This window comes from Citrus sinensis, chromosome 5, assembly GCF_022201045.2.
Source record: "Citrus sinensis cultivar Valencia sweet orange chromosome 5, DVS_A1.0, whole genome shotgun sequence".
Lineage (NCBI taxonomy): Eukaryota > Viridiplantae > Streptophyta > Magnoliopsida > Sapindales > Rutaceae > Citrus > Citrus sinensis.
Window position 1 is genome coordinate 34,777,234 of NC_068560.1, and position 27,851 is coordinate 34,805,084.

The 27,851-nt window shown below is 37.6% G+C and overlaps 8 protein-coding genes across 12 annotated transcripts; 3 read left to right on the top strand and 5 right to left on the bottom strand.

Moving 5' to 3' along the window:
• The first annotated feature begins 378 nt into the window (after positions 1 to 378).
• LOC102614915 (LRR receptor-like serine/threonine-protein kinase RGI5) lies at positions 379 to 4,761 on the top strand. Its single transcript, XM_052440573.1, has 2 exons — positions 379 to 3,961; positions 4,206 to 4,761. The coding sequence occupies exons 1-2, from the start codon at positions 1,108 to 1,110 to the stop codon at positions 4,586 to 4,588; spliced, it is 3,237 nt and encodes a 1,078-aa protein (XP_052296533.1). The 5' UTR covers positions 379 to 1,107; the 3' UTR covers positions 4,589 to 4,761.
• Positions 4,762 to 9,347: 4,586 nt separating this feature from the next.
• On the bottom strand, positions 9,348 to 10,321 carry LOC102610974 (embryogenesis-like protein). The gene has a single exon (XM_052440624.1). It carries the CDS (start codon positions 10,116 to 10,118, stop codon positions 9,570 to 9,572), a length of 549 nt encoding a protein of 182 aa, XP_052296584.1. The 5' UTR covers positions 10,119 to 10,321; the 3' UTR covers positions 9,348 to 9,569.
• A 116-nt stretch (positions 10,322 to 10,437) lies between these two features.
• Positions 10,438 to 11,671, top strand: LOC102611278 (hypothetical protein). Its single transcript, XM_006473082.4, has one exon. The coding sequence runs from the start codon at positions 11,027 to 11,029 to the stop codon at positions 11,438 to 11,440; it is 414 nt and encodes a 137-aa protein (XP_006473145.2). The 5' UTR covers positions 10,438 to 11,026; the 3' UTR covers positions 11,441 to 11,671.
• A 73-nt stretch (positions 11,672 to 11,744) lies between these two features.
• LOC102611560 (DEAD-box ATP-dependent RNA helicase 39-like) lies at positions 11,745 to 15,539 on the bottom strand. Its single transcript, XM_006473083.4, has 9 exons — positions 14,896 to 15,539; positions 14,183 to 14,278; positions 13,906 to 14,094; positions 13,637 to 13,777; positions 13,308 to 13,448; positions 13,065 to 13,207; positions 12,862 to 12,991; positions 12,697 to 12,745; positions 11,745 to 12,316 (listed from the first exon to the last, which is right to left on the bottom strand). The coding sequence occupies exons 1-9, from the start codon at positions 15,433 to 15,435 to the stop codon at positions 11,832 to 11,834; spliced, it is 1,914 nt and encodes a 637-aa protein (XP_006473146.2). The 5' UTR covers positions 15,436 to 15,539; the 3' UTR covers positions 11,745 to 11,831.
• A 343-nt stretch (positions 15,540 to 15,882) lies between these two features.
• On the bottom strand, positions 15,883 to 18,608 carry LOC102611854 (DEAD-box ATP-dependent RNA helicase 39-like). Of its 3 annotated transcripts, none has more exons than XM_025096128.2 (5): positions 17,665 to 18,608; positions 17,162 to 17,305; positions 16,868 to 17,056; positions 16,531 to 16,671; positions 15,883 to 16,262 (listed from the first exon to the last, which is right to left on the bottom strand). In XM_025096128.2, exons 1-5 carry the CDS (start codon positions 18,160 to 18,162, stop codon positions 16,092 to 16,094), a joined length of 1,143 nt encoding a protein of 380 aa, XP_024951896.2. In that variant the 5' UTR covers positions 18,163 to 18,608; the 3' UTR covers positions 15,883 to 16,091. The 3 variants fall into 3 exon arrangements, with proteins under 3 accessions (XP_024951896.2, XP_024951895.2, XP_006473147.2); XM_025096127.2 differs by having other exon boundaries at positions 15,883 to 16,277; XM_006473084.4 differs by having other exon boundaries at positions 15,883 to 16,277; positions 17,162 to 17,251; positions 17,665 to 18,560.
• A 148-nt stretch (positions 18,609 to 18,756) lies between these two features.
• On the bottom strand, positions 18,757 to 21,541 carry LOC102612345 (uncharacterized). Of its 2 annotated transcripts, none has more exons than XM_025096129.2 (3): positions 21,128 to 21,541; positions 19,674 to 19,862; positions 18,757 to 19,058 (listed from the first exon to the last, which is right to left on the bottom strand). In XM_025096129.2, the coding sequence occupies exons 1-3, from the start codon at positions 21,425 to 21,427 to the stop codon at positions 18,960 to 18,962; spliced, it is 588 nt and encodes a 195-aa protein (XP_024951897.2). In that variant the 5' UTR covers positions 21,428 to 21,541; the 3' UTR covers positions 18,757 to 18,959. The 2 variants fall into 2 exon arrangements, with proteins under 2 accessions (XP_024951897.2, XP_024951898.2); XM_025096130.2 differs by having other exon boundaries at positions 19,674 to 19,838; positions 21,128 to 21,526.
• Positions 21,542 to 22,264: 723 nt separating this feature from the next.
• LOC102615213 (uncharacterized) lies at positions 22,265 to 23,982 on the top strand. 2 transcript variants are annotated; one of them, XM_052442815.1, is made up of 3 exons: positions 22,265 to 22,918; positions 23,030 to 23,137; positions 23,234 to 23,982. In XM_052442815.1, the coding sequence occupies exons 1-3, from the start codon at positions 22,672 to 22,674 to the stop codon at positions 23,836 to 23,838; spliced, it is 960 nt and encodes a 319-aa protein (XP_052298775.1). In that variant the 5' UTR covers positions 22,265 to 22,671; the 3' UTR covers positions 23,839 to 23,982. The 2 variants fall into 2 exon arrangements, with proteins under 2 accessions (XP_052298775.1, XP_052298774.1); XM_052442814.1 differs by having other exon boundaries at positions 22,268 to 22,918; positions 23,021 to 23,137.
• Positions 23,983 to 24,073: 91 nt separating this feature from the next.
• Positions 24,074 to 27,831, bottom strand: LOC102615487 (polyadenylate-binding protein 3). Its single transcript, XM_006473814.4, has 7 exons — positions 27,146 to 27,831; positions 25,967 to 26,742; positions 25,809 to 25,886; positions 25,597 to 25,686; positions 25,012 to 25,308; positions 24,679 to 24,882; positions 24,074 to 24,544 (listed from the first exon to the last, which is right to left on the bottom strand). Exons 1-7 carry the CDS (start codon positions 27,387 to 27,389, stop codon positions 24,320 to 24,322), a joined length of 1,914 nt encoding a protein of 637 aa, XP_006473877.2. The 5' UTR covers positions 27,390 to 27,831; the 3' UTR covers positions 24,074 to 24,319.
• Between the last annotated feature and the right edge of the window lie 20 nt (positions 27,832 to 27,851).

Here is a 27,851-nt window from a genome sequence, read left to right on the forward strand (position 1 = left end):
ACATTTTAATACAATTATAACTTTTAAGTTACATCTGTTCAACCTCAGTCTCAAAATCACAATTGTTCGCATCTTTTAAGTTCTGCATTGTGTAATGCCCTAGTACGTCAATGTGAAAAGATAAAATAAAATTGAAGTACACGCGTCAACCATGCTGGAGAACATTGCCTGGTTCAGTGGGACCGTGGCCGTTGGATTAGGGATCATTGAGGGCCCATTCAGAGTGGAGACCCACTCTTTGGTTACAGTCCATTCTGATCATGACACTTGTCAGGAAGCTGATGAATGATGGTGAATTGGTGATATAAACAGCAAGCAGCACATTGAAACAGTCAATACTGCCCTTGCGGATAGGAGTCAAGCAGCTTCATTGCTTCTTCAGTGGATGATAACTAATAAGGGCAACATGGGCCATTTAAAAAATAAATAAATAAAAGAAACAAGATGGCGCACTAGTCACTCAACCAAAAATCTTTAAAAATATTCGAAGTATTTAAACACAAAGCAATGGGCAACTACACTCTCTCACCACCCTCCAAGTCTTCTTAGTAACAAACAAACAAACAAACAAACAAAGCTGAACTAGCTCTCAAAACTCAAACACACAGCCACCTCCGGCCGCCGCCACCGCCACCGCCACCACCATCACCACTTCCATACCATGCACAACATTTATGAAGTGCGATAAGCTGCCATATTTAGGCCACAAAGGCTGTCCAGTTTCATCATTATCTGTTGTTCAGCACTAGCTATCTAGAGGTAAAATTTTCTGGTTTGTTTTGATCTTTCTACTTAACTTTTTTGATAAATAAAATCCTTCATTAATGGATGATCTATGACATCCTTGAGAACGTTTTTTCCTTAGTTTTTTTTTTTTCTGCACATGCAAACGGGGTTCAAGTTGTTCAACTCTGTAGTGTGAAGTTTAAGCATTCTTTAAAATCACCACCACCAGCCGAAAATTTAATCTCTTCTCACATGCATGTTGTCTCCAAGAGTGGACTTTCACTTTCATCATCATCACCATTACCAAGACCAGCATTTTCATCACAAATAACCTTCATTTTTATCTTAAATTTCACCATTTGAAACCATAACCTTTACCCCATGGCTCAAATGAAAAAAACACTCTTGTTTTTCTCATTCTTATTCTTGTTAACAATGTCAAACACTTTTGTTTCTTCACTCTCTCCTGATGGAGAAGCACTTCTTTCTCTAATCTCAGCCTCTGGCCCTTCTGCTAAAGCATCATCATCAATACTTTCTTCATGGAACCCTTCAAACTTGACTCCATGTTCATGGCAGGGCATTACTTGTTCTCCTCAAAACAGAGTTATTTCCCTGTCTCTCCCAAACACGTTCCTCAACCTTTCTGCTTTGCCTCCTCAGCTTTCGTCTTTGTCTTCTTTGCAACTCCTCAATCTCTCCTCAACAAATATCTCAGGCATAATCCCTCCTTCTTTTGGCCAACTAACTCATTTGCGCCTCTTGGACCTTTCCTCTAACTCTCTCTCGGGACCAATTCCTGAAGAGCTTGGCCAGCTCTCTTTGCTTCAGTTCCTTTTTTTAAATACCAATAGACTTTCAGGTAGCATTCCTCCTCAGCTTGCCAATCTTACTTCACTTCAAGTCCTTTGTTTGCAAGACAATCTGCTTAATGGCTCAATCCCATCTCAACTGGGTTCTTTAGTATCTTTACAACAATTTAGAATTGGCGGGAATCCTTACTTAACAGGTGAGATTCCTACACAACTTGGAATGCTTACAAATCTGACCACATTTGGAGCTGCAGCCACCGGCCTTTCTGGTGTTATACCACCCACATTTGGTAACTTAATCAATCTGCAGACATTAGCTCTTTATGATACTGAGGTTTTCGGATCAATTCCACCTGAAATTGGATTGTGTTCAGAGTTGAGGAATTTGTATCTGCATATGAACAAGCTTACTGGTTCAATACCATCTGAATTGGGTAAGTTGCAAAAGCTTACTAGTTTGCTTTTATGGGGCAATACGTTGTCTGGACCAATTCCAGCTGAGCTTTCCAATTGTTCAGCACTTGTTGTGCTTGATGCCTCTGCCAATGATCTTTCTGGTGAATTACCTGGTGACTTGGGGAAGCTTGTGCTTCTTGAGCAGCTTCATTTGTCTGATAATATGCTTACCGGTTTGATTCCATGGCAGCTGAGTAATTGTTCAAGCTTAACTGCTCTTCAGCTTGACAAGAATCAATTTTCGGGTTCGATTCCATGGCAGATTGGTAACTTGAAATACTTGCAGAGTTTTTTCTTGTGGGGCAATTTAGTGTCTGGAACAATACCAGCCTCTTTTAGCAATTGCACAGAACTGTACGCACTTGATCTTTCGAGGAACAAGCTTGCAGGGTCCATTCCAGAGGAGATTTTCAGTTTGAAGAAGCTGAGCAAGCTTCTACTTTTAGGAAACTCATTATCAGGAGTTTTGCCACGAAGTGTTGCGAATTGTCAGTCATTAGTGAGATTGAGGCTTGGAGAAAACCAGCTTTCAGGGCAGATTCCGAAGGAGATAGGCCAATTGCAGAACTTGATCTTTCTTGACTTGTACATGAACCATTTCTCTGGTGGTCTTCCTTCGGAGTTTGCCAATATTACAGTTATTGAGCTACTGGATGTTCACAATAACTACATTACTGGGGAAATTCCGTCTCAGTTAGGGGAGCTTGTGAATTTAGAGCAGCTTGATCTCAGCAGAAACAGCTTGACAGGTGTAATTCCTAGGAGTTTTGGAAACTTCAGTTACTTGAACAAGCTTATTCTCAACAACAATCTATTGACAGGGTCAATTCCAAAATCCATTAAAAATTTGCAGAAACTGACTCTGCTTGATTTGAGCTACAATAGCCTATCTGGTGGAATTCCACCAGAGATTGGTGAAGTAACAAGCTTGACAATCAGTTTGGACTTGAGCTCAAATGCATTTACAGGAGAGCTTCCAGAGACAATGTCTAGCTTGAAACAGTTGCAGTCACTTGATATTTCGCATAATATGCTATATGGAAGAATCAAAGTCCTCGGTTCCCTTACAAGTCTCACATCCCTGAATATCTCCTTCAATAATTTTTCAGGTCCTATTCCTGTAACAACATTCTTTAGAACTCTATCATCTAATTCATATCTACAAAACCCTCATCTTTGTCAATCCACTGATGGGTCTACTTGTTCCTCAAGTCTCATTCGGAAAAAGGGTTTGAAATCTGCCAAAACAATAGCTTTGATTGCTGTTATTTTGGCTTCAGTGACCATAGCCCTTCTTGCTTCATGGATTTTAGTTACACGAAATCATAGGTACAAGGTGGAGAAAGCTTCAGGAATGTCAACTCTACCACCGGGAGCTGAAGATTTCTCTTATCCATGGACTTTCATTCCCTTTCAAAAGCTCAACTTCACCATTGACAACATCCTGGAATGCCTAAAAGATGAAAATGTGATTGGCAAAGGCTGTTCGGGAGTCGTCTACAAGGCTGAGATGCCTAATGGTGAGTTGATTGCTGTGAAAAAGCTTTGGAAAACAAAAAGAGATGAAGAACCAGTGGACTCATTTGCAGCCGAAATTCAAATTCTCGGACATATTCGGCATAGAAACATCGTCAAGCTCCTAGGTTATTGTTCCAATAAAAGTGTTAAGCTTCTACTTTACAACTACATCTCGAATGGCAATCTACAACAGCTGTTGCAAGGGAATAGGAACTTGGACTGGGAAACTAGGTACAAGATTGCAGTTGGATCAGCGCAGGGACTGGCTTATCTCCACCATGATTGTGTTCCAGCTATACTTCACAGAGATGTTAAGTGCAATAACATACTTCTCGATTCCAAGTATGAGGCTTATTTGGCAGATTTCGGATTGGCAAAGTTGATGAACTCTACAAATTACCACCATGCAATGTCTAGAGTAGCCGGTTCTTATGGTTATATAGCCCCAGGCAAGTATAAATTGCAAATCATTGTTCTTTCTCTTCAAATTTGGATAGCTTTTCAGTTAGTTGTTTTAATGAAATTATAGTTGCATCCCTACAAATACCTGTGATGTTTCAAGAATTCATAATGTTCATTTTGATGATTGTGGCTTCAAGGAGTCATCTCTTAGAAATAATGGTTACTTATTTCTATTAATCTTTTTGATAAATTGTAATATCGACATCTAATATAATTCTGTGCTCAATGCAGAGTATGGATACACCATGAACATAACTGAGAAGAGTGATGTATATAGTTATGGTGTGGTTTTGCTTGAGATACTAAGTGGGCGTAGTGCCGTTCAGCCCCAGATAGGCGATGGGCTACATATAGTTGAGTGGGTGAAAAAGAAAATGGGAAGCTTCGAACCAGCTGTATCGATACTGGACACTAAGCTCCAAGGCTTACCAGATCAAATGGTGCAAGAAATGCTTCAAACACTAGGCATTGCAATGTTTTGTGTGAACTCTTCGCCGGCAGAAAGACCAACAATGAAAGAAGTTGTTGCATTGTTAATGGAAGTGAAGAGTGCACCTGATGAATTGGGCAAGACTTCACAACCTCTAATAAAACAGTCCGCAAATAAAAGTTGATTTTTTTATTTTTCATTTTGTAGTTCTTTCAAGGACATTGGTTATCGAGTTTCTTTCTCATCCCAAGATAAGAAAAGGAAGTGTTGTTACTGTGGGAAATTCAAGGTGGTGTCTTGGGTTTTCTTGTACAGTTTTAATTAGAATCATCAATGTACTCGACTTGCTTCATGTTTTATTTTGTGTTTTTGCCTTGTTTTGCTTATTTACATTTTCCCTTGTGCAACTTCGCCAGCATTTCTTGGTGGTCTTTCTCATTTGCTCGATATTTGCCTTACGGCGTTTTGTAGATTATAAATTCAGAATTATGCCACTGAACTTTAATTTCTTTTCTTGTAACAACACTTCCAAAATTTCCCACAATTTATGCCCGACTTTTTGAGTTGAATACGATTTGAGTGATTGTTGAATAACTTCAACCTTCTGGGTAACGTAGTTTCACTAACACGGCATCAGAGTCAGGATCCCATTTTCAATCCCTTAGTTCCCGCTTGGTTGCATCAGATCCACATCTATTTCACTCTTTAAGCAAATGCATGCATACAAGCAAGATACTCAAAAGTTTGGCCAAGCAAGGGGTTACTTTTGGCCTGGAGTTCAGCTAATATTGTAAAAGTAAAAGATGAAGAAGCAACAAAATCCCACGAAAAGAACATATATTCAAGTGGGGCCAAATAGGGGTGGGCAAAGTCGGTTTGGATCGGTTTGAAAATATTTCAAATTGATATCAACTTAAAAATTTTTCAAACCGAACCGATCCAAACCGACTGGATCGGTTTGGATTCTCGGTTTGAGTTTATTAGCTAAAAACCCACTTCTTTTTATTATTTTACCTAAATTATTTGTTTTTTTTTTGTGTCCGTAATCCAAATTGATACCTCTTTTATATTATTCATATCTACTTTAACATCTACATAACAATTCAAAGACACATCCATACAAGTTTACAACATAATACATCCTAATAAAGAAGTTCTTAACCTATTCATTCAAAACAAACTCACAAAATTAAAATAAAGTTGAATAACATTTGACAATTAAAATATTGTGCATCTTGTTCGTCAAAACTTATGGTCTAATTAGTTTTGATTTGTGAAAATCTGCATAAAATGATAAATATAATTAGTTAGATTGTTTAACTTAGAATATAATGTAATTATATAATATTTTTGGATTGGATCGGTTTGAATCGGTTTGAAATCCTTCCAAACCAAAATCCAAACCGAGTGATGTCGGTTTGCAATCCAATAAACTGAAACCAGTTTTTTTACTAATGAAACCGATCCAAACCGATCCAAATGGTCGGTTTGGATCGGTTTGGATCGGTTCGGTTAAAATATGCCCACCCCTAGGGCCAAAGCTGCATGGTAAAAGCAGACAGGCAAGAAACAGGCCATTCCGCCCCCCGCTCTCCCACATGCCTAAATAGATAATAGATTTGTCTCCCCCACTTCTCAAAATTCTTCGTAACTTTGGTCCAATTGGTCCGCAACCCCTTTAAAGTTCTCCTGCAAAAGTTATGTTCAGAAAGAAGACCTATTAAGATAATGATCAACAATTCATTACCTCCACATACTACATCCTCTTCTTTTTTAAGTAGCATATCATTATAAATCAAATTCGTTCCGGACATTTGAATACTAAACATTTTTTTACCATTCAGTATAAGTCAAAATCCTCTATAATCCTGATATCAACGAAATTTGAACCATAAACCCCCGCACTCCAAAGTATATCTTACCAGTTGAACTAACCCGCACCAATACCCTCTTCCATTTCTATTTCTTTATTTTTGTCAATTATAAAAGAAAAAGGGAGAAGAGTCCAATCCAGTGTGCAGGTGCAGTGTCTCAAACTGACAGTGCCCGACACCGTAGAAAGAAAATCAAAGAAGTCAAGAACTGTGATTAGGATTCTCCTTTTGTAGTTTTGATAGTCAGAGAAACATGCAAGGACAAAGCAAAAGAGATCACGAAAGCCTTGTTGAAGACATTTAAGTTTGTTCAGTTGTTTTGTTGCCTCCTCAAATAGGATTTTCCTACAGAATAGTTCCAAAGGAAATAAGGAATAAAGTGAGACATGGCATGATCAGTGAGCACCACACGAACTACCATTGCTTGCCTTTGTCAACAAAAAAAAATTCACCCTCTTATTCCCATTTTGGCAATATAAAAGGAAAAGAATGCAACAATACCTAATGCAACTTTGTTATTTATTTTATTTTTTTTGAAAAGTACCATTTTGTTAAAGTTGCAGAAATTGCATACATTCTCAGAGCTTGATGACTATTAACTAAATGATCAAAAGTAGAAACAGAACTTCAATGATGCCAAAAATGAACCAAAGAGGGGGATGGGGGTGGGGGGGTGCAAAAGCTTAAATGGGAAAGCAAAAGAAGAGGAGGCGAATGAATGAAAATGAAAACTCAAGCCCTCCCAATATTTGATATGGTTCAATGGCCGAGCATCTTTATTTTATTTCTTGTCCCTTAAAGCCATATCAAACCATTTTCTTAATGTTCCTCTCATGGCCCAACCTTATTTGAAATCTTATCTCTTTCAGGAACAATACAAGCTTCTCTTCCCATGTTCAGCAATTCTCAATTTTCCTTCCACAATCATGATGCAAATTGTGGTTCTTGTTGAACTACCATGTTACTGAAACACCATTTTGCACTGCCACTGGTTTCTTTGTCCATATTCTTCTTGATATTGAATGATGATGATACGGTCCAAAAATCTAAATGCTGATTTCTTTTCATGTTCATGCATCTTTTTGACTCACAACTTTTAATGGATTTAAAAATTTGCCATATTTTCAAAACACCCACTAGATATGGTTATTTTGTACAACATCCTTCATATTTTTCACCCACCTGTCCGTCATTTTCTCGGCATGAAAACATAGCATGCTGGAGAAATATTCAATTTTAAATTTAAAAGAAAAAAGAAAAGAAAAGAAAAGAAAAGTTCCTAATTCACACCAGTAGTTGGCAAGCTAATTGCAGAATATGCATGGCTTGGTGTTACCAAGATTCTAGTGAGTTTCTACACAATCTCATATTGCTAGTCAGATAACCTAGGAATGTGTATATGATTGAAAGAGTAGACGAGACAAAAATCCTAAATCTTTAAAAAGAAGCTGCAAATTGGAGAGCTAATTTGCTCCAACTCATATGAAATGTGCATATAAAATATTGAAGTTCAAAGTTTTCCCTAGTAATCAAAACTAAGAGGTGTGGGTCTGTAGATCTTAAACTCGGTTTCAATAATTCATATGACAGGTTTTCAGATTTTGAAATGCAGTTCTGGTTCCCCTTTCCAGGTTGCTTCTCTGGCCAAACAGATAGTTACGAATATGCAGCATGATGTTACCATTTATATAATTGTGTCTTTAATAAATCAGAGTTCATCCAAATCTTCCTAGATAATCAGTTCAGACAACATATACTGAGTTGCAGTTGCAGATATGTGTCTAGGATCAATTTTAGCATCATTTAAAATACAGGGCTAGATTAACTCCACTACTTTAAGAGTACAAAGCACAGAAAAAGCATATTGCATGCAATTTTTTTCCAATCCCTTTCACAAATATGGAATAGAATCATTATTAACTCACAGTAGTATGAAAGACAAGAATAGGTTAAATTTGTAGAAAAGTTTCACCAAATTATGTTTTGAACAATGGCCTTTACACAAATCCGAGTCATTATATGAGATATGACCGGTTCTAACATATAACAAAGCTACTAACATACTTACCTGCTCTGCCAACCACAACACTGAAAAATATAAAATGACATTACTTCATGGCGATTTTACTACTTTGAGGACAGGACCAAGTTCCTTAGACTTCTGAAAAACTGAGGCAACATGTTACACATGTCTGCTTACACAGTATTCTGATTTGCATACAATGTTACGGTTCAGCTGGCATGATTGTGAGAACTTCTGTCTGAGTTGGACACACGGCTAAAATTTTTGAGTTGTGTTTAAAGTGCAAATAAGAACTCATTCCAAGGATTGCATGATAGAATTGATAGAATTGTTTTGCAGCAAAGAGAAATTATTCTACCTAATTGTTGACAAGGCACAAAATTTAAATTGATATTAAACACTCGGAATCCAATCAATAGATGCATGATGTGAATGCCTTAACCCATCAAACCATGCACTTGCAATATATATGAGAAAGCAGGTAGACGCTTAGCTTAGCATAAAATCATCAACAATTGAGCTCATCTATATTTAGTTTATTCTCATCTAATCACACATAAAAACCAAGAAGAAAAAATATAGTTGGGGGAATGTTTGTCTTTACTTTTAATTAACAAATGACTATCAAATAAAATAAAATGTTGTGGAATGAAATCACCATCTATGTTGAGTATAATTGGGTAGTAAACAAAGTACCAAACCCTTTGGGTACCATATTTTCACTTTCAAAAATTTATTCAAAGCAAGGCAGTTACAAATAACTGCCCGAGTAATATACTAATATCAAGGTCCTAAGACATCAAGAAGCTCCGAATTCTCATAGCTCATTATTCAAGATCATCTGCAATGCACTACAATAAATTGTACCAATAATGCTTTATAATGAATGAGAAAACTAATGAAATCACCATATGTGTTGAGTATAATTGGGTCGTAAACAACAAATGTGGTGGAATGAAATCACTATAAAAAAATAAAATAAAACAACAAATGTTGTGGGAATCAAATCACCATATATGTTGAGTATAATTGGGTAGTAAACAAAGTACCAAAACACTTTGGGTTCCATATTTTCACTTTAAAAAATTTATTCAAAGCAAGGCAGTTAAAAATAGCAGCCCAAGTTATATACTAATATCAAGGTCCTAAGACATCGAGAAGATCCAAATTCTCATAGCTCATTATTCAAGATAATCTGCAATTCACTACAATAAATTGTACCAATAATGCTTTATCCAACTGCTGAAGCTCCGATTTTTTACCGTCACTCAGTCATCCAACTGCTGAAGCTCAGCCTTTAACTGCTCAATCTTGAGTCCCATAGACCTCTGTAAAGCTTCCTTTTCACTCTCCCTCAGCTTACACAACAGCCCATTAAACAAGTCCAAAACTTCCTTCACTGCAGCTCTAGCACACTCAGCTTCTTCATCAAAGTACACAGTCTCCTTTGATTCCATTGCCATCTCTATCTCCTCCCTCGCCTCTGCAAATTTGAGGTTTATCATATCCACTTCCCCGTTGTAGTCAAACCCCTTCCCTGACTGAGCTCCCGACTCACTGGAGTAGCAACTTCTTGGGTTTTGATGAGACTTTACGAGGTGGGGTAACGGCTTCGAGTGTGGAAATGAATGCAGCGTTGAGAATGGGACAGAGTCGGGGCCGAGTTGAGTTGAGTTAGAGTTAGGGAGAAGGACCGAGTTGAAAGCAAGTTGTTGAGTGATTACATTGAGGGAACATGGAGATGTGGGTTTTGGTGAAGATTGAAAAGGGTTCTTCAAGAGTGATTTTAAGAGTGAAATTTGGGAGCTTTTATTCATTTTTGGGTGTTAGGGTTTTTAACAGAGGAGGGATAATAAACAGAGATGACAAAAGAGGAAAGGAACATTAGCCTTGCCTTGGCATGAAGTTGAAAATTGAAATGTATGACTTGTCTACGACAGCCTCGTTTAACAAATGATTAACGTACGACATGTCTTTCAACAAACACTTTTCTGTAGGCTCACCTAGAGGGAAAGCGATACGACTGCCCGTGACCTTGTAAATGCTGAATGAATGTTAAAATGTCACTAACACCAGTTTTCTTTTAAATGTTATGCTACGATTTGCTATATTGAACTGCTTTAAATCGGTTCTCAACTCTTTATAAATGCAGAATAAAATAATTAGATCAAGAGATCTCCAAAGTGACTGAGAGCTTCCATCAGCTTCAACGTTTATCTTTGCTTTAACCTGCCTATTGTTTAAAAGTAAAATCTGTATGGAAAACTTGTGGGTATATGATCCAAGTTAAAAGCATGATGGAAAATGTTGCAATTTTATATTTTACTTTTTCACATCAGGATAGGATTCGACTAAAATCAGACCAATCTGCAAGGGGGCAACAAAATTTGGCTATTTATTCATAATAATCAAAGTTAAAATTATTATAAACCAAAAAAAAAAAAAAAACAAAGTTAAAATTTCTTTCAACTGTTCTTTTGTTTGCTTCCTAGGGAACGAAACTAGTTTTGGAATAGGTCCAACTGTCCCAGAACCAGAGTTGAACCGAATCATCAAAGAGAAATGGGCCAAGTAAAAAATTTTCGAACTAAATTTGTATTTGCACTAACAAATCTATCAAACTCAACAAACCCATTTGTCAAGCGTTATATGAACTCCGTAGTCCACCTCCCAATGTCTCATTCTCACACAAACCAACCGAGCATCACCGAGATCAGAGTTCTCCATGGCTCGCCCGCTTCACTTCTCGCAGCCACCACCCGGCACGTCTCAGACAGCCCTAGCTGCCGTGTCGCTTCTCCTGTGCGTCTTTGCATTATTCGCATGTGCTTCTCATTCGCGGAAGTCACGTCGTTGGAGAGCTTGCTATGAGTTCCTGGAGCTAGAGGATGAACCTGTTATAGAGCTTAACAATGAAGTTATGCTGCAAAGTCCTACTGAATTCCAGGAATATCAACTCAAGGATGATGATCAAAGCGGGTTTAGTGGTGAACAACAGGGAGTTCCGATTTGGCAGAAGAACATAATCATGGGCGGAAAGTGTCAGTTGCCAGATTTTTCTGGTGTCATAATATACGACTCAGAGGGAAACGTGGTTACTCCTGCCAAGCCTCAGCTCCCTTTACTCACTTGGAAGTAAGAAGAGAGAATAAATAATCAACTAAAATTACAGATTCTGCTCTGGTGTTCAAAGTTCCTTAACCGGAAACACTTGACCAAGCAGAGTTAAAGTTCTCACGGCAAGTACTGAACCACACGAGTCTTAGTTCCGTTGGACTTTTACTTTCTTTGTTGAAATGAATGTAAAATCGATGCTTGTAAATCGAGAATGATCCTCTCTCCATATATTCAAATTTTATGCATTTGGCTACACACAGATTGCATAATTTGTCAACAGAAACTCGAGACTACTATTTCCATGATGATGGTAAAATACAGTAAACGAAACAACAAAAAGATTTTCATATGCAAAATTTTAAAATTAAATGGAGGAAAAATGGACAATGTATACTTGATTCGAAATGTTACAATCAACTGGGCCTCAATGATGCTTTCTTGTCAGAATATGAAGCCCTTCCCCTAAACCCAACAACACTCAGTTTTGAAGCTCCAGACTTCCCAGCACCCATCTTCCCACCCGAAGATGCTTTTCTGGAGCTGCTTGCAGGTGAGGATTTTCTGCTTCCAGTGAAGGTCTTCACTGGCTTTGATATCTTAACTGCTGCCTTGGAAGATTTTGCTGGAGTCGATGCTTTTCCAGATTTTGTTACCGAAGATTTTCTTCCTGAGGTCTGGGATGATTTCTCCAATGCAGCTTTAGTCTTGTTTTTCTGGCGCGACACTTTCATCAATTTAGCAGCAGTCTTCCCCTTCTGCTCAGTTATTCTAGTCCTGGCAACATCTCTTCGGACATTATCTTTAGTGAGAGCATCCAAGCTCTCATTCTTCCTTATTGCCTCCTCAATACGATCAGCTAACAACACGTCCTTTTTAGCCACCAGACTAGTCACTTTCCCTGAGAAGATAACAGAAGATAACAGGATAATGTAATATAACTGAGGAATTTAGCTCCGCAGTTCCAGATGTCAGAAGAAATGCACAGAATTTCAAAATTACTAGACTAGAGAAAAGTCACCGTGCAGCTAATCACAGGCAAATAATGGGCTTATCATGCAAATACTGAGCAGGATAGACAATGTAAACCCAAATAGTTCCATTGGGACACCACTGATTCACAAAGGAGGGACAGACACATTCAGATGGATTTACATGCAATACATTGTTAGAAGGAATTTGGCCAGCCAGAGCCGAGCACTATCCTTCATGTCTCATTCCAAATACTGAAACTTTCAGTTGTCATAAGAAAAGAATCTAAATTGACAAGAATTGGTGTACCTTTTGCACCCATGCGAGCAGTTCTCCCTGTGCGATGCAAGTAATCAATCTAAAAGGGCAAAAAAAAGTAGGATTTAAACTCCAAAGATTAAAAGAAGCAGAAATAGCAGTGGGGAAGGGGCAAAAATATTGGACAATCAACAAATTGACAACAGATATACTTACAGAGTTCAAGGGGAAATCAAACATGATAACATGATCTACATCCAAGTCCAGTCCTCTCGCAGCCAAGTCTGTGCAGACCAATGTGGGACAATCTCCATCTTCATTCTTAAATTTGTTGAGATTTTCAACCCTGGATTTAAAAGAAAAACAGTTGGCTCTCGTACAGACACTATAAAAGGAGATTATATATTGTATCATCTCACCTCTCTTGTGCTGGCACCTCACCGTGGTAATTAACAGTAGAAATCTGATTCTCATTCAGGAAGTGATCAACAGCACGACTAGAATTTAATGTGTTACAAAAAACCATCACCTTGTTTCCCTTAGACAAGCTTGGCTCAAGAACCTGCTCTCACAAAATTCTGATGTTACAACTACCAATATTCTCTAGTTCAAACAAATAGCCATGACTAAAATTAAAATACAAACAAACCACAAAGGCAGACCTGTAGCAATGCTTCCAGCTTGTTTTCAGACCCTGAAAGTTTGATGAAATCATGTCGAGCAGAAGCAATCTTTTTATGCAGTGTCGATGTTCGTAAATGTGCTATTCCTTGAAATTCCTCATCCACCAGCTTCTGCACTGCCTGAAGAAACTCAAGAATGCCAGTTATACAAGTAGTTTAAACTAAACCTTTATCAACAAACAAAAAAGTTCATTCATGACCATTGACATTGAGATTTCTGGAAACTACCATGTTTTGGCAAGTTTTGTGCATAACCCCATAAAACACATGCAGCAGTTCAGTAAGATACAAGGGCAAGAGACAGATACCTTTGTCATTGTTGCGCTAACCAATACAGTCTGGAATCCCTGGCCATTGGGTTTTGATGCCCGATTCTTTAATGGAACAAGGAATTTACGTATGTCAGGACCAAATCCACGATCAAACATGGTGTCTGCTTCATCCAACACCTACTAAAAAAATTATTAAAACGATGAACTGCAGCCAAAGCAAGGCAATAGTACTTATAATAGCACAATAACTCAAATGGTCCTTGAAAAAGACTTAACTCTCAAGGCAGGACACCAGAAGAACTCACCAAGTATTTGATGTCACCATAAACCATGTTTCCATCCTCAATATGTTGAAGAATTCTACCAGGGGTCCCAACTACCATGTCAATAGGGTTATTTAATGAATCTTCCTGGGGTCTCAACCGGCCACCACCACTGACCATGGTAGATCTGAATCTTGCATGATGGCTAATGGATTTTGCTACACGAAAAACCTGCAAAAACCATTTTAACATTTTTAATTGCATCAATTTCACTACCTGTAATTGAGTTAGCTCCAATTTTAAATAACTATATAAAAACCTGCTCAGACAACTCCCTAGTGGGGCATAACACAACAGCACGTGGACGCCTGGGCTTCATTAGTACACCTAGCATTGCTTCATCATGTCTCAGCAACTGCAAATTCAAAAATTTCTACTGTGAAACTCTGATTCTGGCACAGGCAGTATGTAATCATATTCCAGATATCAGCAATCTTGAAAATCCAACTCAACAAATAAGATACATTTTGATGAATTTACATATCCCCAATCAAAAGGATGGGGTTTCTGAAAAGACACACAGAAAGCTACAGCATGTTACAGACACTAAAAAAAAAAAGTCAAAAGTTATATGAATCAAGCAAAAAAAGAAAAAGAAAAATGAAAAAACAAATAAAATTTACAATACAGTGTATATGTTTAGAAAGCTAACAAGAGACTCAAAACTCAATAAAACATCATCTTGGACTCATACCTCAATCTAACCTGAAAAGAAAAAATGGCAAAATCAAATTTGTCCCAAATAACACACAAATGAACCAAATGGAATCCCTTTTAGACGACCCACAAAGCAAAATGTAATCAAAACCCAAAATTGCTCAAATGACAGTAAAATGTGATAAAAAACCAAAGTTGCTCAAATAACACGCAAATGAATAAAAATGAATGTTTTGTAGCAGACCAAAAGTCAAAACTTGAGCCAAAATTCACAAAGCCAAACAAACAAATCATAAGACAGAAACAAAAATTTACCTGAACAAGAGGCAACATATAAGCTAAGGTCTTGCCAGAGCCAGTATGAGAACCCAAAACAACACTTTTGCCATCCAAAACAGCAGGAATCCCAATACACTGAATCTCAGTAGGAACTTCAATACCCATTTCTCTCACAGCCCCCATAATCTCCTCACTCAATCCCAACTCTTCAAAACTTCCCACACTCACAACCTTCTTCTTCTTCTTCTTCTCATCAAAGTCCTCACCTTTACCTTCCCTTGCAATAGAAGTCAGTGATTCTTGTGTTTTGGATTGCGGGGTTGTTTTGCTCGGGCCCTTAAGATGCCTAGCCCTCAGCCTATCAAGAAGAATCGAGTGCCTCACTTGTTCTGGACTTTCTGGTGGCTCAATGGTTGCGGTGGGTGCTGAAGTACTGCACAAGGATCTAAACCCCGGAAAAACCCTAAAACTGGGATTTTTAGGGAATTTGAGAAATGGGCGGTAGCGTTTGGCTGATGATAGCAAAGAGAGTGAGAGGATTGTTTTTGTTGTTGCTAACGCCATGGCATTTTGCATTTCTGCAGACAGCAGCGTGGCCTTATTTTTTGAGTTGTGTGATCCGGGGTTTTAGTCCTGTTGAGGTTTTTGGTTTTTTTTAGTTCATGAATTATTGAATTATCTGTGTTGGTTTATCTGTTTTATTTATTTATAAATTTATTTGGGCATGTTGTTTGCTTGACGGACCGAGACTGAGTTGGGCTGGAAATCTAGAATAGCATTTATGGCAGTAACTCTCTCTCGATAATCCATCACGAGGAGATTTAATTGATCAATCAATGAAACTTATAGTTTATTCTCATTTTACCAAAACAACAAGGATGTCAATGTAAATTGTTCATTTTCTAAAATTTCATTCAACGGTGGGTTGGTTTGGTTTCATCAGCCGAGTCCCTGTAATCGATACATGTCAAGCGGTCAACACTTTTTTATTTTTTAGTTTTTGGAAGTAGTCAAACACAGACAGACTATGCGAAACTTGCCACAAGTTTAAGATTTCATATTAAAAGTTTTATGTACATCATCGCATTTGTTTTAGCAACCCTTCATCCCTCCACACCCAAGTCAGAAACCCAAAACTGTTGTCGTGATCAAGCTGCTAGTTACTCCCCGGCCAGATGAAACATCTAAACCTATCTAACAAATAGAGGAATGAACCAAGCTGAACTGCAATCTCAAGATCCTGGTGCTGATAAATGAAGGGAATCCATAGCCTCGACTACTTTTTTCTTCAGGGCATCTTGAGATTCAGTGAGATCGAATACCTCTGCTTGGTCCATCTCGAGCAACATTGCAGTCACTTTTCCAGCATTATCACGCTCAAGACACTCCATAAGGGAAGATAGCTGTTCACCCAGCATCTGGAATTGTCAAATAGTAACAATAAACATGCAGTTTGACTAGATAATATTAGTTCAGAATTTTGTGAGGAATAGAAAAATTACAAGGCAATCTCTTAAGTTACATTCCTTGTAACTTACATCCAACAAAAATAATGCAAGAATGAGTAACATGCATGTGGGCCATGTGGGGCTAATGTCTTACTTTTGACTTGTTTTTTGTGGCATGAGTCAACATATCAAAACTCTCCAGAGAGTTAATGCATGTTTTTACCTCGGCAATTGCGGCTGTAACCAAAATGGTTTGAAATCCTTGGCCATTAGACTTCAATGCACTATCTTTTAATGGGTTCAAAATTTTGCTAATTTCAGGACCAAACCCACGATCAAACAAGGTGTCTGCCTCATCCAAAACCTATCAATAGATAATTGTCAACAATAAAGATAAAGGGAGTTTTCCATAAGAACATACAAGCATTTGCAATTCTCAAAATTCAAGAAAAACTATACATTGATGCAAGGCATCCGTGAAAAAATGACAGAGCATGGAAAGAACAGAAAAGGACTTTCTGTATCATTGGAGAAACAAATTAGCATGACAGCTTACTCACCACATATCGGATGTCATCACAAGAAACATTTCTGTCCTCGATGTGTTGAAGAACTTCACTTGGGGTCGCAATCAGCATGCCAATAGGGGCATTTGACACGTCTTCCAGGGCTTTTGAGCTGACACCGCCATTCTCCATTGAAGAGTCCAATCGTGCACAATGACTGATAAACTTTGCCATGTGGAAACCCTTGCAAAGTCCATCGAAAGGTGATTTTCAGAAGTGAGCACACCCTGGTCTATATAAAATATAGATTCTCTAGAAAGTAAAAGAATAGAGAAGAGTGCAAGGCACCTGATCAGCGGATTCCTCTGTGGTACACAACACAATGGCTCGAGGATGCATAGGCTTCATAGGAAGCAATGCCTCATCTCTTCTCAGCATCTGCGTAATACCAACCAACTGTAAATGATGTTCTTCATCTAATTGAGAATACACCTATTAACAAGTCGTCAAAATAACCAATCCTATATTCCAATCAAGATCAGGACCAATGACAAATGAAAATCATTTTATAGCTTCAATAAACAGAAGAAAATATTTAAAGAAAAATTAATGTATTGATTTACGATGAAATTTGAAGAGAAATCAATCATTAAGAATTACAGAAAATAAAGATGTGGGTAGCCAGCAGGCAGCCGCAGAACATTACAGTTTTGGCAGGATCTCATAACTTAACACCCATAATTATATCAACTAAAATCAAAAGTTAGTTAATACAAAAAGTCGCAGCACCTCAAGCATACCCTATGAGACTTATTTTGAAAATTAAGAACCAACAAAAAATATGAAAATACCTGAACAAGAGGCAGCAAGTAAGCCAAAGTCCTACCAGAGCCAGACCCAGAGCTCAAAACAACAGACTTGCCATTCAAAACAGCCGGAATCCCAACACACTGAATCTCGCTTGGAACAAAAAGACCCATTTTCTCAACAGCCTTTATCATCTCCGCCTTCAACCCCAGCTCTTGAAAACTTGACACGACTTCTGCATTAGACCCACTACTTTTCTCCCTCTCAGAAGCAATGTTTGATAGTTGTTGCTGTTCTGGTTGAGGTGGTGAAGGTTTGTTTTCTGGGTTGTTGGTTTTAGCAGAGCCTTTAAGCTTTCTGAGCTTGAAGTTTTCAAGAATGAAAGAGTCTTTTTCGGGTTTTGATGGAACTCGCTGTTGAGTTTCTTCGGTTGGGGTGGTGGTTTTGGTGGAGAGAGGCCTGATTACTGGAGAAGACTTTATTTGTTTTACCGAGTAAAGGACTTTTGCCAGATTGACAAGTGATTTGCCTGTCCTCTTCATTTTTTTTTCTCTTTCTCAATTTTTGTGCTTCTGTTTGCTCTGTTTGTTCTTTGGCGCCTTCCAAGTATTTGATGAATTGTTCTTCGGTGGAGGGAGACAGAAGCATGAGATATCATATGCAGCTTTCATGGCCGTTGTTGGATCAAAATTATAGAATTAATTACCGACATAAATTTTTGATAATTTTATTAAAATAGGCAATCCTATTTATTTCCTCAGATTTCATCTTCAATTTTTTTTTTTTGGGTCAAAAGAGAAAAATTAAAAAAAAAATACACAAACATTGGTGGGTTTTGTTCCCAGCAACAGCCAGACCTCAACGTTGTAAAAATGGGCAACAAAACTCTCATTGTTTCATGGATTTGTTAGCTATTCTCTCTTATTTAAAACTCATTAACAAAATGCTCTTGAAGTTCAATTCTGAACGGTGAAATTAACTATTCTCTCTCTTTTTTTTGTTTTTTTTTAAATCTTTTGCAATTTAGTAGAAGCTTGGCTTTGCGTGTGTACCAGATAGCTATAGGCACACAGCTACATGTTACTGCAGGTAAAATTGCTGGCGATAACCAGTCAGAATGGCTCGTCTTTCGAAAATGAGCTTGAAACATTATAAGTATATAACACCAATAACAATTTACCAAGCAAATGAAAAAACCATTCATCTTATCAGGAGAGCCTATTAGAGCTGCATTTATCATCAATTACCAAATGCCAAGAATCTGTAGAAGTTGCAAAGAGTCTATATTTGTAGAATAAGTTTATTGACCGCCCTGTCAAAGAGCCAGTGACGGATAAAATTATTTGTAGCATTCAGGCTTCAACACTCCAACATAAGGCAGGTTCCTATATAATTCAGCAAAGTCCATTCCATAGCCCACAACGAAATAATCTGGACACTGCCAAACAAGCAAACAACTCAATCATATTTAAATCCCAAATAATGTCAGTCATCAGTCATGACCACAAATTACGAATAAATGAGATATGATGATAATAATTGTTATGAAGCTAAAGTAACATAGCTCTGCAGCCAAAACAGGCATGATAAAGGAAGGAATCCTAAAACTGTATTAGCTAGGTCTAATAGGTTTTGAGGACCAAAATCTCAAGTATGATAACTAGTTTAGGAGTTGAATAGCACCATAATCCATATGGAGAATTTTCATCGGGAGAAGCATTTAGGATACTCATCTTAAATGCTAGCAGTGCGGCAAAATGCTGGCGGCAGGAACTTAATAACCTCATGTATTTTTTATCATTGTGAGCACTGAATAAAGATCTATTTGCAGTCAAGTTGGGAGGAAAAACATCTAATTCCATGATGTTTTGGACAAGCATTAGCACATTATTGACTTGCATATGTAACATGTTCAAATTATCTATTAAAAGAATGCCACATAAGTGTTGGTGGAGGTTACCAAATGACATATTTGTCTCAACATATGCGCAAGCGCATGCATCTCATGAAAACAGAAAACATGCTCATGTAGACAATTGCACACACATCTTACCTCAAATCCCCGATAGAACTTTCCTTCACCCACTAGCTCCACCTGAATCTTTCTTCTTGCTGGTTTATCAAGGAAAGTGCAGACTGAGACAGAAGATGCTCCTTTGGATACCAAGTTTGCAATAAGAGATGATAATGTGGTTCCTGTATCTACAATGTCCTCGACCTGAGAACAAAGGAATGTATGCATCTGTTATCATACAAAAAACCTGGATGTGATAAAAAGCCCTTGATAAAAAAAATGAGGAAAGAAGTACAAGCAAAGGAATGTATGCATCTGTTATTACACTGGAGAAAAAATAATCTGAGGAACCCTTTTTCAAGAAAGTAATTTAAATACCCATATTGTACCTTGCTTTGCACATAACATGAGAAACTAAAAACTCAGCAATTTAATATCAAAAAGTCTCTAAAGAATGTACATCATAACTCACAAGTCGCAACTATATTTCCAGTCTTGACAAATCGAGTCCTAAATAATATGATACTATATTTTGGACAAAAGGGTAAAACTTGCCGGGTTTTCAACTTTATGTCAATTTGGTCGAATCAAGATTTGTACCGTGTAAAAATTCAAGTGATGTTTGGTAGTTAATATAGGGAAATTATCATTCATATACCTTATATTTGCTCTGTTATAAAAAATACTGCAATACTTTGAGGGTGTATCAATCGTCCACCTTTAGTTGACAAAATGTATCAGCCGACCACCAAACCGTTAATTGTCGTTTGAAAGTTAACGGAGTTACAGTGAATTGACGATTTTACCCTTGAAAATTATCACGTGTATACCCTTAAATTCTCTTTTTATCACTTGTATACTCTTAAATTATCACTTGTATCATATGAAAAGACCAAATTACCCTTCTGACGTCATCATACTTAAACGGCAACTAACAGTTTGGTGGTCAGCTGATACATTTTGTCAACTTAGGGTGGACGATTGATACACTCTCAAAGTGTTGTAGTATTTTTGATAATGGAGTAAACTAAGGATATACAAATGATAATTTCCCATTAATATAAAAACAAGACAAAAAAAGTAAATGGGTTAAATCTTCCACATACAGTATCACTGATGAAGGTTTTCTGTGATGAGATGAGTTTTACTGAGCATTGAATTATGGTCAGAATTATTTTAAATTTTCACTTTTTTCTATTTTTCTTACCTAAAATCTATGGATTTAGTACTTGGCAAAAACTCAGCACTAAAACACTGAATTCTAATGGATTCACTAAAACACATGGCCTAATCCAACTTAGCCACCGCGTCAGTTGACCACCATTTATCAAGAGTACGTTTACTCTTTAGAAATAAAATGCTAATAAATGCTACTGTATTCTGTATACAGTCTGACTGACGTGAAATGATATAACTGAATTAAACACTCAACTCAAAATTAAAATAATAAAATATGAATTAAAAATTTTATAAGTAGATTTGACGGGAAATACCAAGATTACGTGCTTGTCCTTAACATCGAGTTTCGAATCGAGGGAAAGAACAGGGGCTCCACTGGAGAGCGTACCGGAGCCGTAGGATTCAGCACGAATGAAATCAACGGAGATAGGGAGGTGAATATTTCTGACCAGGTCAGCCAAGAAGATAAACGCTCCGGTGGCGACACCCACGACGACAGGCGGCGGGGAAACGGAGTTGAAATCGTGGGTGATTTGGGCGGCAAGCTCCGTTACTCGGCGAGAAATTTGGTCCTGTGTCCAAAGCACCTTCTCTATGTGAGAGTCCATTGACATGATAAAGTGGGGAGACTGTTACTAAAAGTCTTGGGGCCTTTTGAAGTTTTTGGCAAATAATGGTTGTGATGAATGACGAATGATCGTCAAAAGGAGCACTAACTTGTAGTGGCTGTAGGCAGCGATTACTTATCGGATTGGATTGAGAATTTTGAAGAGTGTGAATTTTAGGATCGGAAGTGTGGAGTGAGAGTGGGAGTAAGTTATTTGCTTACATTAGAATGGAAGTATGAAATAGAGGTCAGAATTTAATTTATGTGTTTATTTTGTTTTGGATTGAGAGTAAATAATTTTAAATTATAATTTTATCCTTATTTAAAAAATTATAATTTTTAATTATAAAACTAATAAAAAATATATTTAATGCATAATATTTATTTTATTATATTTGTAAATTTATTATAATTATTAATATTCTTAATTATGAACAATAAATTATTAATTTTAATATAAAATGAAACCTTATTTTATTTAATTTAATTATATTAAATTTATTATTATATAAAATAATCATATAATATTGTTTAGTACAAAATTAATATTTTCTTAGAATAAACTATTTATTATTATTAATATTAAATAAATATAGTACTATTATTTTTAAAATAAATACAATAATATTATATTTATTAATTCTCTATTAATATAATAATATTATTTTAAAATAATTTTAACTTATAATCAATACAAATTATTATTTAGTTAAATATAATATTATTATTCAAATAAATATAATAATATTATTTATTTTATTTTATTAATTATAAAATATTAAATTAAATTAAAAATAAAAGGGTAAAAAAGGGAGAGGTGGGAGTGGATTCCCACTCCCACCTCCCCCAATGGGAGTCCCACTCCCACTCCCACTCCCCACTCCAAAAATGAGTGAGACTCACAAAGTGAGATTCTTAATTCCTTCTCATTTTGAGGAAGTAAATATTAGAGTGGGAGAAATCCACACTCTTTATTTCTACTCTAGCAAGTAAACACAGCACTAAAGAAGACGATAAATGGGGACATGGGATGCCAGCATTTTTGGGTTACCATGAAATGAATGGTGATTGAACCGGAAGCCCAGTGGCCTTGCAAAATTTGGGCTCTTAAGCCCAAAATATTAAATCCTGAAAAGTGGCGCCAAAATTCAAAAAATTTCGGATAAAACGAAAAAAAAAAAACACAAAAAGCCAAAAGTCAAAAACTGATCGCAATCCTGTGGGCTGTGGTGCGGCGAAAAGCAGAAGACAATGGGGAGCAGGATGTTCATTGCGGTTCAATGCTGCGAGTGTTGGATGATGCAGGTGAAGCAGCAGAAGAAGAGCGGCAACAAGTGGACGTGCGTCGTTTGTAACCAGAAGCAGTCCGTACGGAAGGTGTTTGCTAAGGGCTACATGGCCAAGGATCTCCGTCAATTCGTTCAGTCCTTTAATATGTCTCAGTCTCAGAAACCTCAAACCCTATCTCATCAACTAGAAGAAGAACAACAACAACAAGGTAAAACAAAAGATACAAGTAAAAATATTTATTTATTTATTTACTCACTCATGTTCCAATGCCGATTTTTGATTGATTAAGCAGTGACTTTTGTATTTTTAGTATGTGTAGGAGATGGACTTGAATCGAGAATTGGAACTGAGATGCCGAACAAGAAGCCCAAATTGAGCATTAATGGTGCGCATACCGGAGATGGAGAAGGAGAAGAGTACGGATCCGGTATGTGCGTTTGTTTATTAGCATGTGGGATAATGCTCCCTTTTGTCTTCACCATGTTTATTTAACTGCAAGCAAAATGTTCTACTACTACTCAAGGTGAAAGGGACTCGACCATTTGTTGGCCATCAATGACCAAAGCTGTTGTATCTAAGTGGAGCAAATACCTGAGCGAAGATGACATGGAGCCTGAGACTTGCCAAACGGCAAAGGTTAATTCTGGTTCAAAAGGGCATACGTTCATAACTGAAGATGACGAAGATGAGGAGCAGAAGAGGGCTCGTCCACCAACAATGGCAATGGGTATGTTAAAACAGAGTAATTACACTCAAGATGACGTCACTCCTAGGAGTCACCAAGAAAAAGTTGCCAAGGCTGCTTTAAAATGGGACAACTACTTGACAGAGGATGGTGATGGGCAGCAGAGGAGTCAATGGCCAACAATGGCAATGGGTCCTTCAAAAGAGAAGAATTACTTGACTCCAGATGACATCGAGCCTAGGAAAACTTGCCAGAAAAAAGTGGCCAAGGCTGCTTTACAATGGAATGATTACATGACAGAAGCTGGAGAGCAGGGGACTCGATGTCCAACAAAAGTGGGGAAGAGTGCTTCGAAATGGAATAGTTACTTAACACAGGAAGAAGAAGATGAATTGCAACTTGTGAGCTGGAAGCAATTTCGAACAGATCATTTGGGCAAATAGAGAAGCATTGGTGATTTCGAGAAAACCATAATACATGATCAAGAGAGAAGAGGACATTCACTGTGATTTCATTTGATTTTGTAATCGAAGATGAATGTTTAATACAATAAGATGATTTATGATCAATTTCAAGAACAAGATGATTTATGATCAATTTCAAGAACAATCATTGCTTGAATTTGTGCTTTGAGAAAATTTGCTGTTTCAGCAGGGAAATATTTATGTAAAAAGTAAATGAAAAAATGATTGCAGAGCTCCAAAATCCAATTATCAATCCTATCTAAAACCTTCGATGTCTAAGAAATAATCCTAAAACCTTTGATTATCCTAGAAAATTAGTCTAAGGTAAATACTCCATAAAAAAATAGTTTAGGGTAAATACTCCATAAAAAAAAAAAAAAGCGCTCATCAACTTCAAGCCTGATAAAAACTGGCTCCTGGCTCTGGCTGAATTGTATTTACCATAGGGATCTGTGGCGCTTCATTCATTCACTGCCAGTGAGCCAAGCTTCTCGTTTACATCAGATCGTGCTGCAGCTTCTTGGAGTACAGCCATTGCCTCAGCCACCTTTGTCTTCAGAGCTTCAGGAGACTCAATGAGATGTAGCACCTCTGTTTGGTCCATCTCCAGTAGCATCCCAGTTACCTTCGATGCATGAACAGGTTCAATATTCTCCACAAGGGGATAAAGCTGTTCTCCTAGCATCTGTATGCGCAACAAGAAAACAACAATTATGCTTCACATCTGAATGACTAAGTAACCAGTGGAACTATAAAAGCAAAATACTATCTCAGACACTTGACTGATTACAACTAAAGGGGAAGGAAGATATTACATACCCTGGTACGATCATCAGGGCTGGCAGACGCCAAAGCAGAAGTAAGAGTTGAAATTGGCACTGGCACAGGCCGTGGGGTTTCTACAGGAGTTGCAGGCATCCCTGAAACCTCGAAAGGCACTGGCACCATTGAAACAACAGATTGGTCTGTACCGTTTCTTGCATTGTCCAGGTATCTAATCCCCTGATTGGAGTTACGCATAAACTGAATTGAACACGTGGGCCAGAATTAAAAGCACAGGTGAGCAAATAATGGTACCATATATAATGAAAGGAAATTATTTTAGACCAACAGCTTAAGGGAAGAATTGAAAAAATAAAGTACTTAATGCACCTGAGGCTGCTGCATCTGATGGGTGTTTCCGCTTCTTCTCACACCCGTTCGCTGGCCAGGATGCACTTGCCTTTGAAGATGATATGGCATTATATAGTTTGGTCCACCAGGACGCAGTCCAGGAAACACTTGCTGCTGAAAACCATATCCTGCAGCTTGAGGGGGCATTAAACCTGGGGTACCTTGACCGTAATAAAGCTGCTGAGGACCAAGCCTAGGCGCCCCATGATGATAGCCAGGAATTCCAGATGCCAGTGGTGACATTCCACCAGGTGCTCGAATTTGAGCAAACTGTGCCTGAAGAAGGAAAAAGACAATGTAGATTGGTATCACTGGGCTCAAAAAGTGTAACAAGATATGAGTGACCAGTGCTAACTTCCAACCATCTAAATCAATCATACCAGCATTTCATGCGTTCCTACATTTTAAAATATTTATTTATTAAAAGATGAAAAGAAGGCTTTCTATTAACAATTAAAACACACATGTTGTGCAAATCGCAGATACAACAACACAACAGTTTAGATAAATGAACTAATATAAAGTTTCCAATATTAGAACAAAAGATGAAATCACAAAGATCACCTGCAGCCGAGCCTTCCTCTCTTCTTTACGTTGGGCCACAGCAACATAAAGAGGTTTCCGGCCAATCATCTTCCCATTCATTTCATTCAACTGAAGAAAATATCAGCAATAATTTATGCATTGATGAGACAAAACAAATAATTGACAGGTGCCGGGGGGGGGGGGGGGGTTCGTTCTAAAGAATTTTCTGAGACTGAACAGTAGAAACTTACAGCCCTTGTAGCTTCCTCAAGCATAGAAAAGGCAACAAAACCTGATCCCTTGCTAAATCCATGTTGATCAACCATGACCTGAAAGAATTGTATTGGTGAAAAAAATAATAAAAAGCGAAAATTGCATTTTAGCATCAGCACAAAAAAGTTACAATTACCTTGCATGATGTTATAGTTCCAAACTCAGAAAATAACTCCTTCAGTTTTTCATCATTTATGCTGTCATCCAGATTTTTCAAATACAAATTGGCTCCTTTGAGTTTTTCATATCTACTGATTCTTTCCTGTTCAAACTTAGCCCTCAAGTCTGCCTCCCTTTCAGCTCTCTTCTGGGCTCTCCCCACATACCAAACCTTGTCATTGTTGGTAGTCCCATTCAACTTTTCCACTGCCGCAGCAGCAGCATCTGGGCTCTGAAAGTTAACAAAACCAAAACACCTAGACTTTCCATCAGAGTCCTTCATTACAATTGCACTGGTGATGGTACCAAAATGGCCAAAAATTTTCTTAAGGTCCTCATCAGTCACAGTTTCTGCCAAATTGTTGACATAAACATTAGTGAACTTTGGGGAGACATTCTGTTGAGCCCTTTCTTGGCGTCGAACAAAAAGACCAACATAAACTTGTTTATCATTTATTAGCATGCCATTCAACATTTTGATAGCATTTTGTGCAGCTTCCTCATTTTCAAACTGTACGAACCCGTATCCTTTCGATTGACCATTACTATCAATAGCCACTTTGCAAGAAAGCACAGTCCCAAAGGCAGCAAATGTATCACACAATGCCTTGTTATCAATTGATGTGTCCAAGTTTTTGATAAAAACATTCCCATATCCACTCTTCCGGATACTGGGATCTCGATGGGAATACATGATCCTGATTGGTTTCCCATTAATAGGCATAAAGTTTAAAGCCTCCTTTGCATTAGCAGCTGCATTAGAAAACATTAACCATTTAAGGCTTAACCAAACATCGAATAAGCAAAACATGTGTAAACTTATGAACACTTCATACTTTTAATATTTTTTAAACATCCGGTTACAAACAGGCATACATACACAACATTAATCTCCCACTTCTGTAGATTCTTACTACACAAGTAATCTCACATCTCAAAGGAATCAATCACCAAAACACAAGTGCAAGAATACATTACATGTTATATCCAATAACAAAAATCTAAAAATAGATTGAACGTCATCTTCGGTCTTCAAGTCTATTTAGGTATCAAATTAAAAATGATAATAATCTCGCTTATATAATGAGATTAATTGATTAAATTATTCGATTGTTGATTTGATCAATAAAATTAGAGGAAAAAAAAAAACTAGTACCGTCCTGAGGATTGCTGTAATTAACGTAAGCGTAACCGAGAGATGATCGCTTGCTCTGATCACGACAAACCCTAACGGAAACAACCTGAGCGACCTGGCTAAACAGATCATACAATTGACTCTCGTTCACGTTCTGCTCCAGATCCCCTACGTACAGAGACACATTCCCGTAACCCGATGGGACCGCCGCCGTTGTTGCACTGGTAACCGCCGCCGTGGCTGTCGCCGCTCCGGTCGCTTCCATCTCTCTCTCTCTCTCTCCCTCAATAAAAAACCGTAATTTTTAACGGGAAAAATAAAATGAAAATAAAAGAATCAGAAACAGAGTGTAATGTAATGTAAGAGGTAAGCAAATTTGGGTTTGATTTTAGAATCTGGATATAAATGGAATGCGGGTTTTGGATATTTTGTTATTTTTGGTAATTAATTTTTTTATTTTTTTATTTTTTTAAAATTTTTAGTTTCTTCTGAAGAGAGAAAGAAGATGAAGAGGGAAAAAAATAAAGACGGGAAGGCAGAGGTTTATATACGTGTTTGTGTGCGGGAAGAAAGTGACAGTGATGGCGAATCGCTGCGTTTCGTGGCGATTGAGGAACAGTGCACGTGCGGGTGGTGACGTAGGATTCGACAGTGTCGTTTGTGGGGCCCGGTGTCGTCGGCCTTTTCAGTTTTTCTTTTTGCGCTTTTTGGCCTTTTCGCTTGCTTG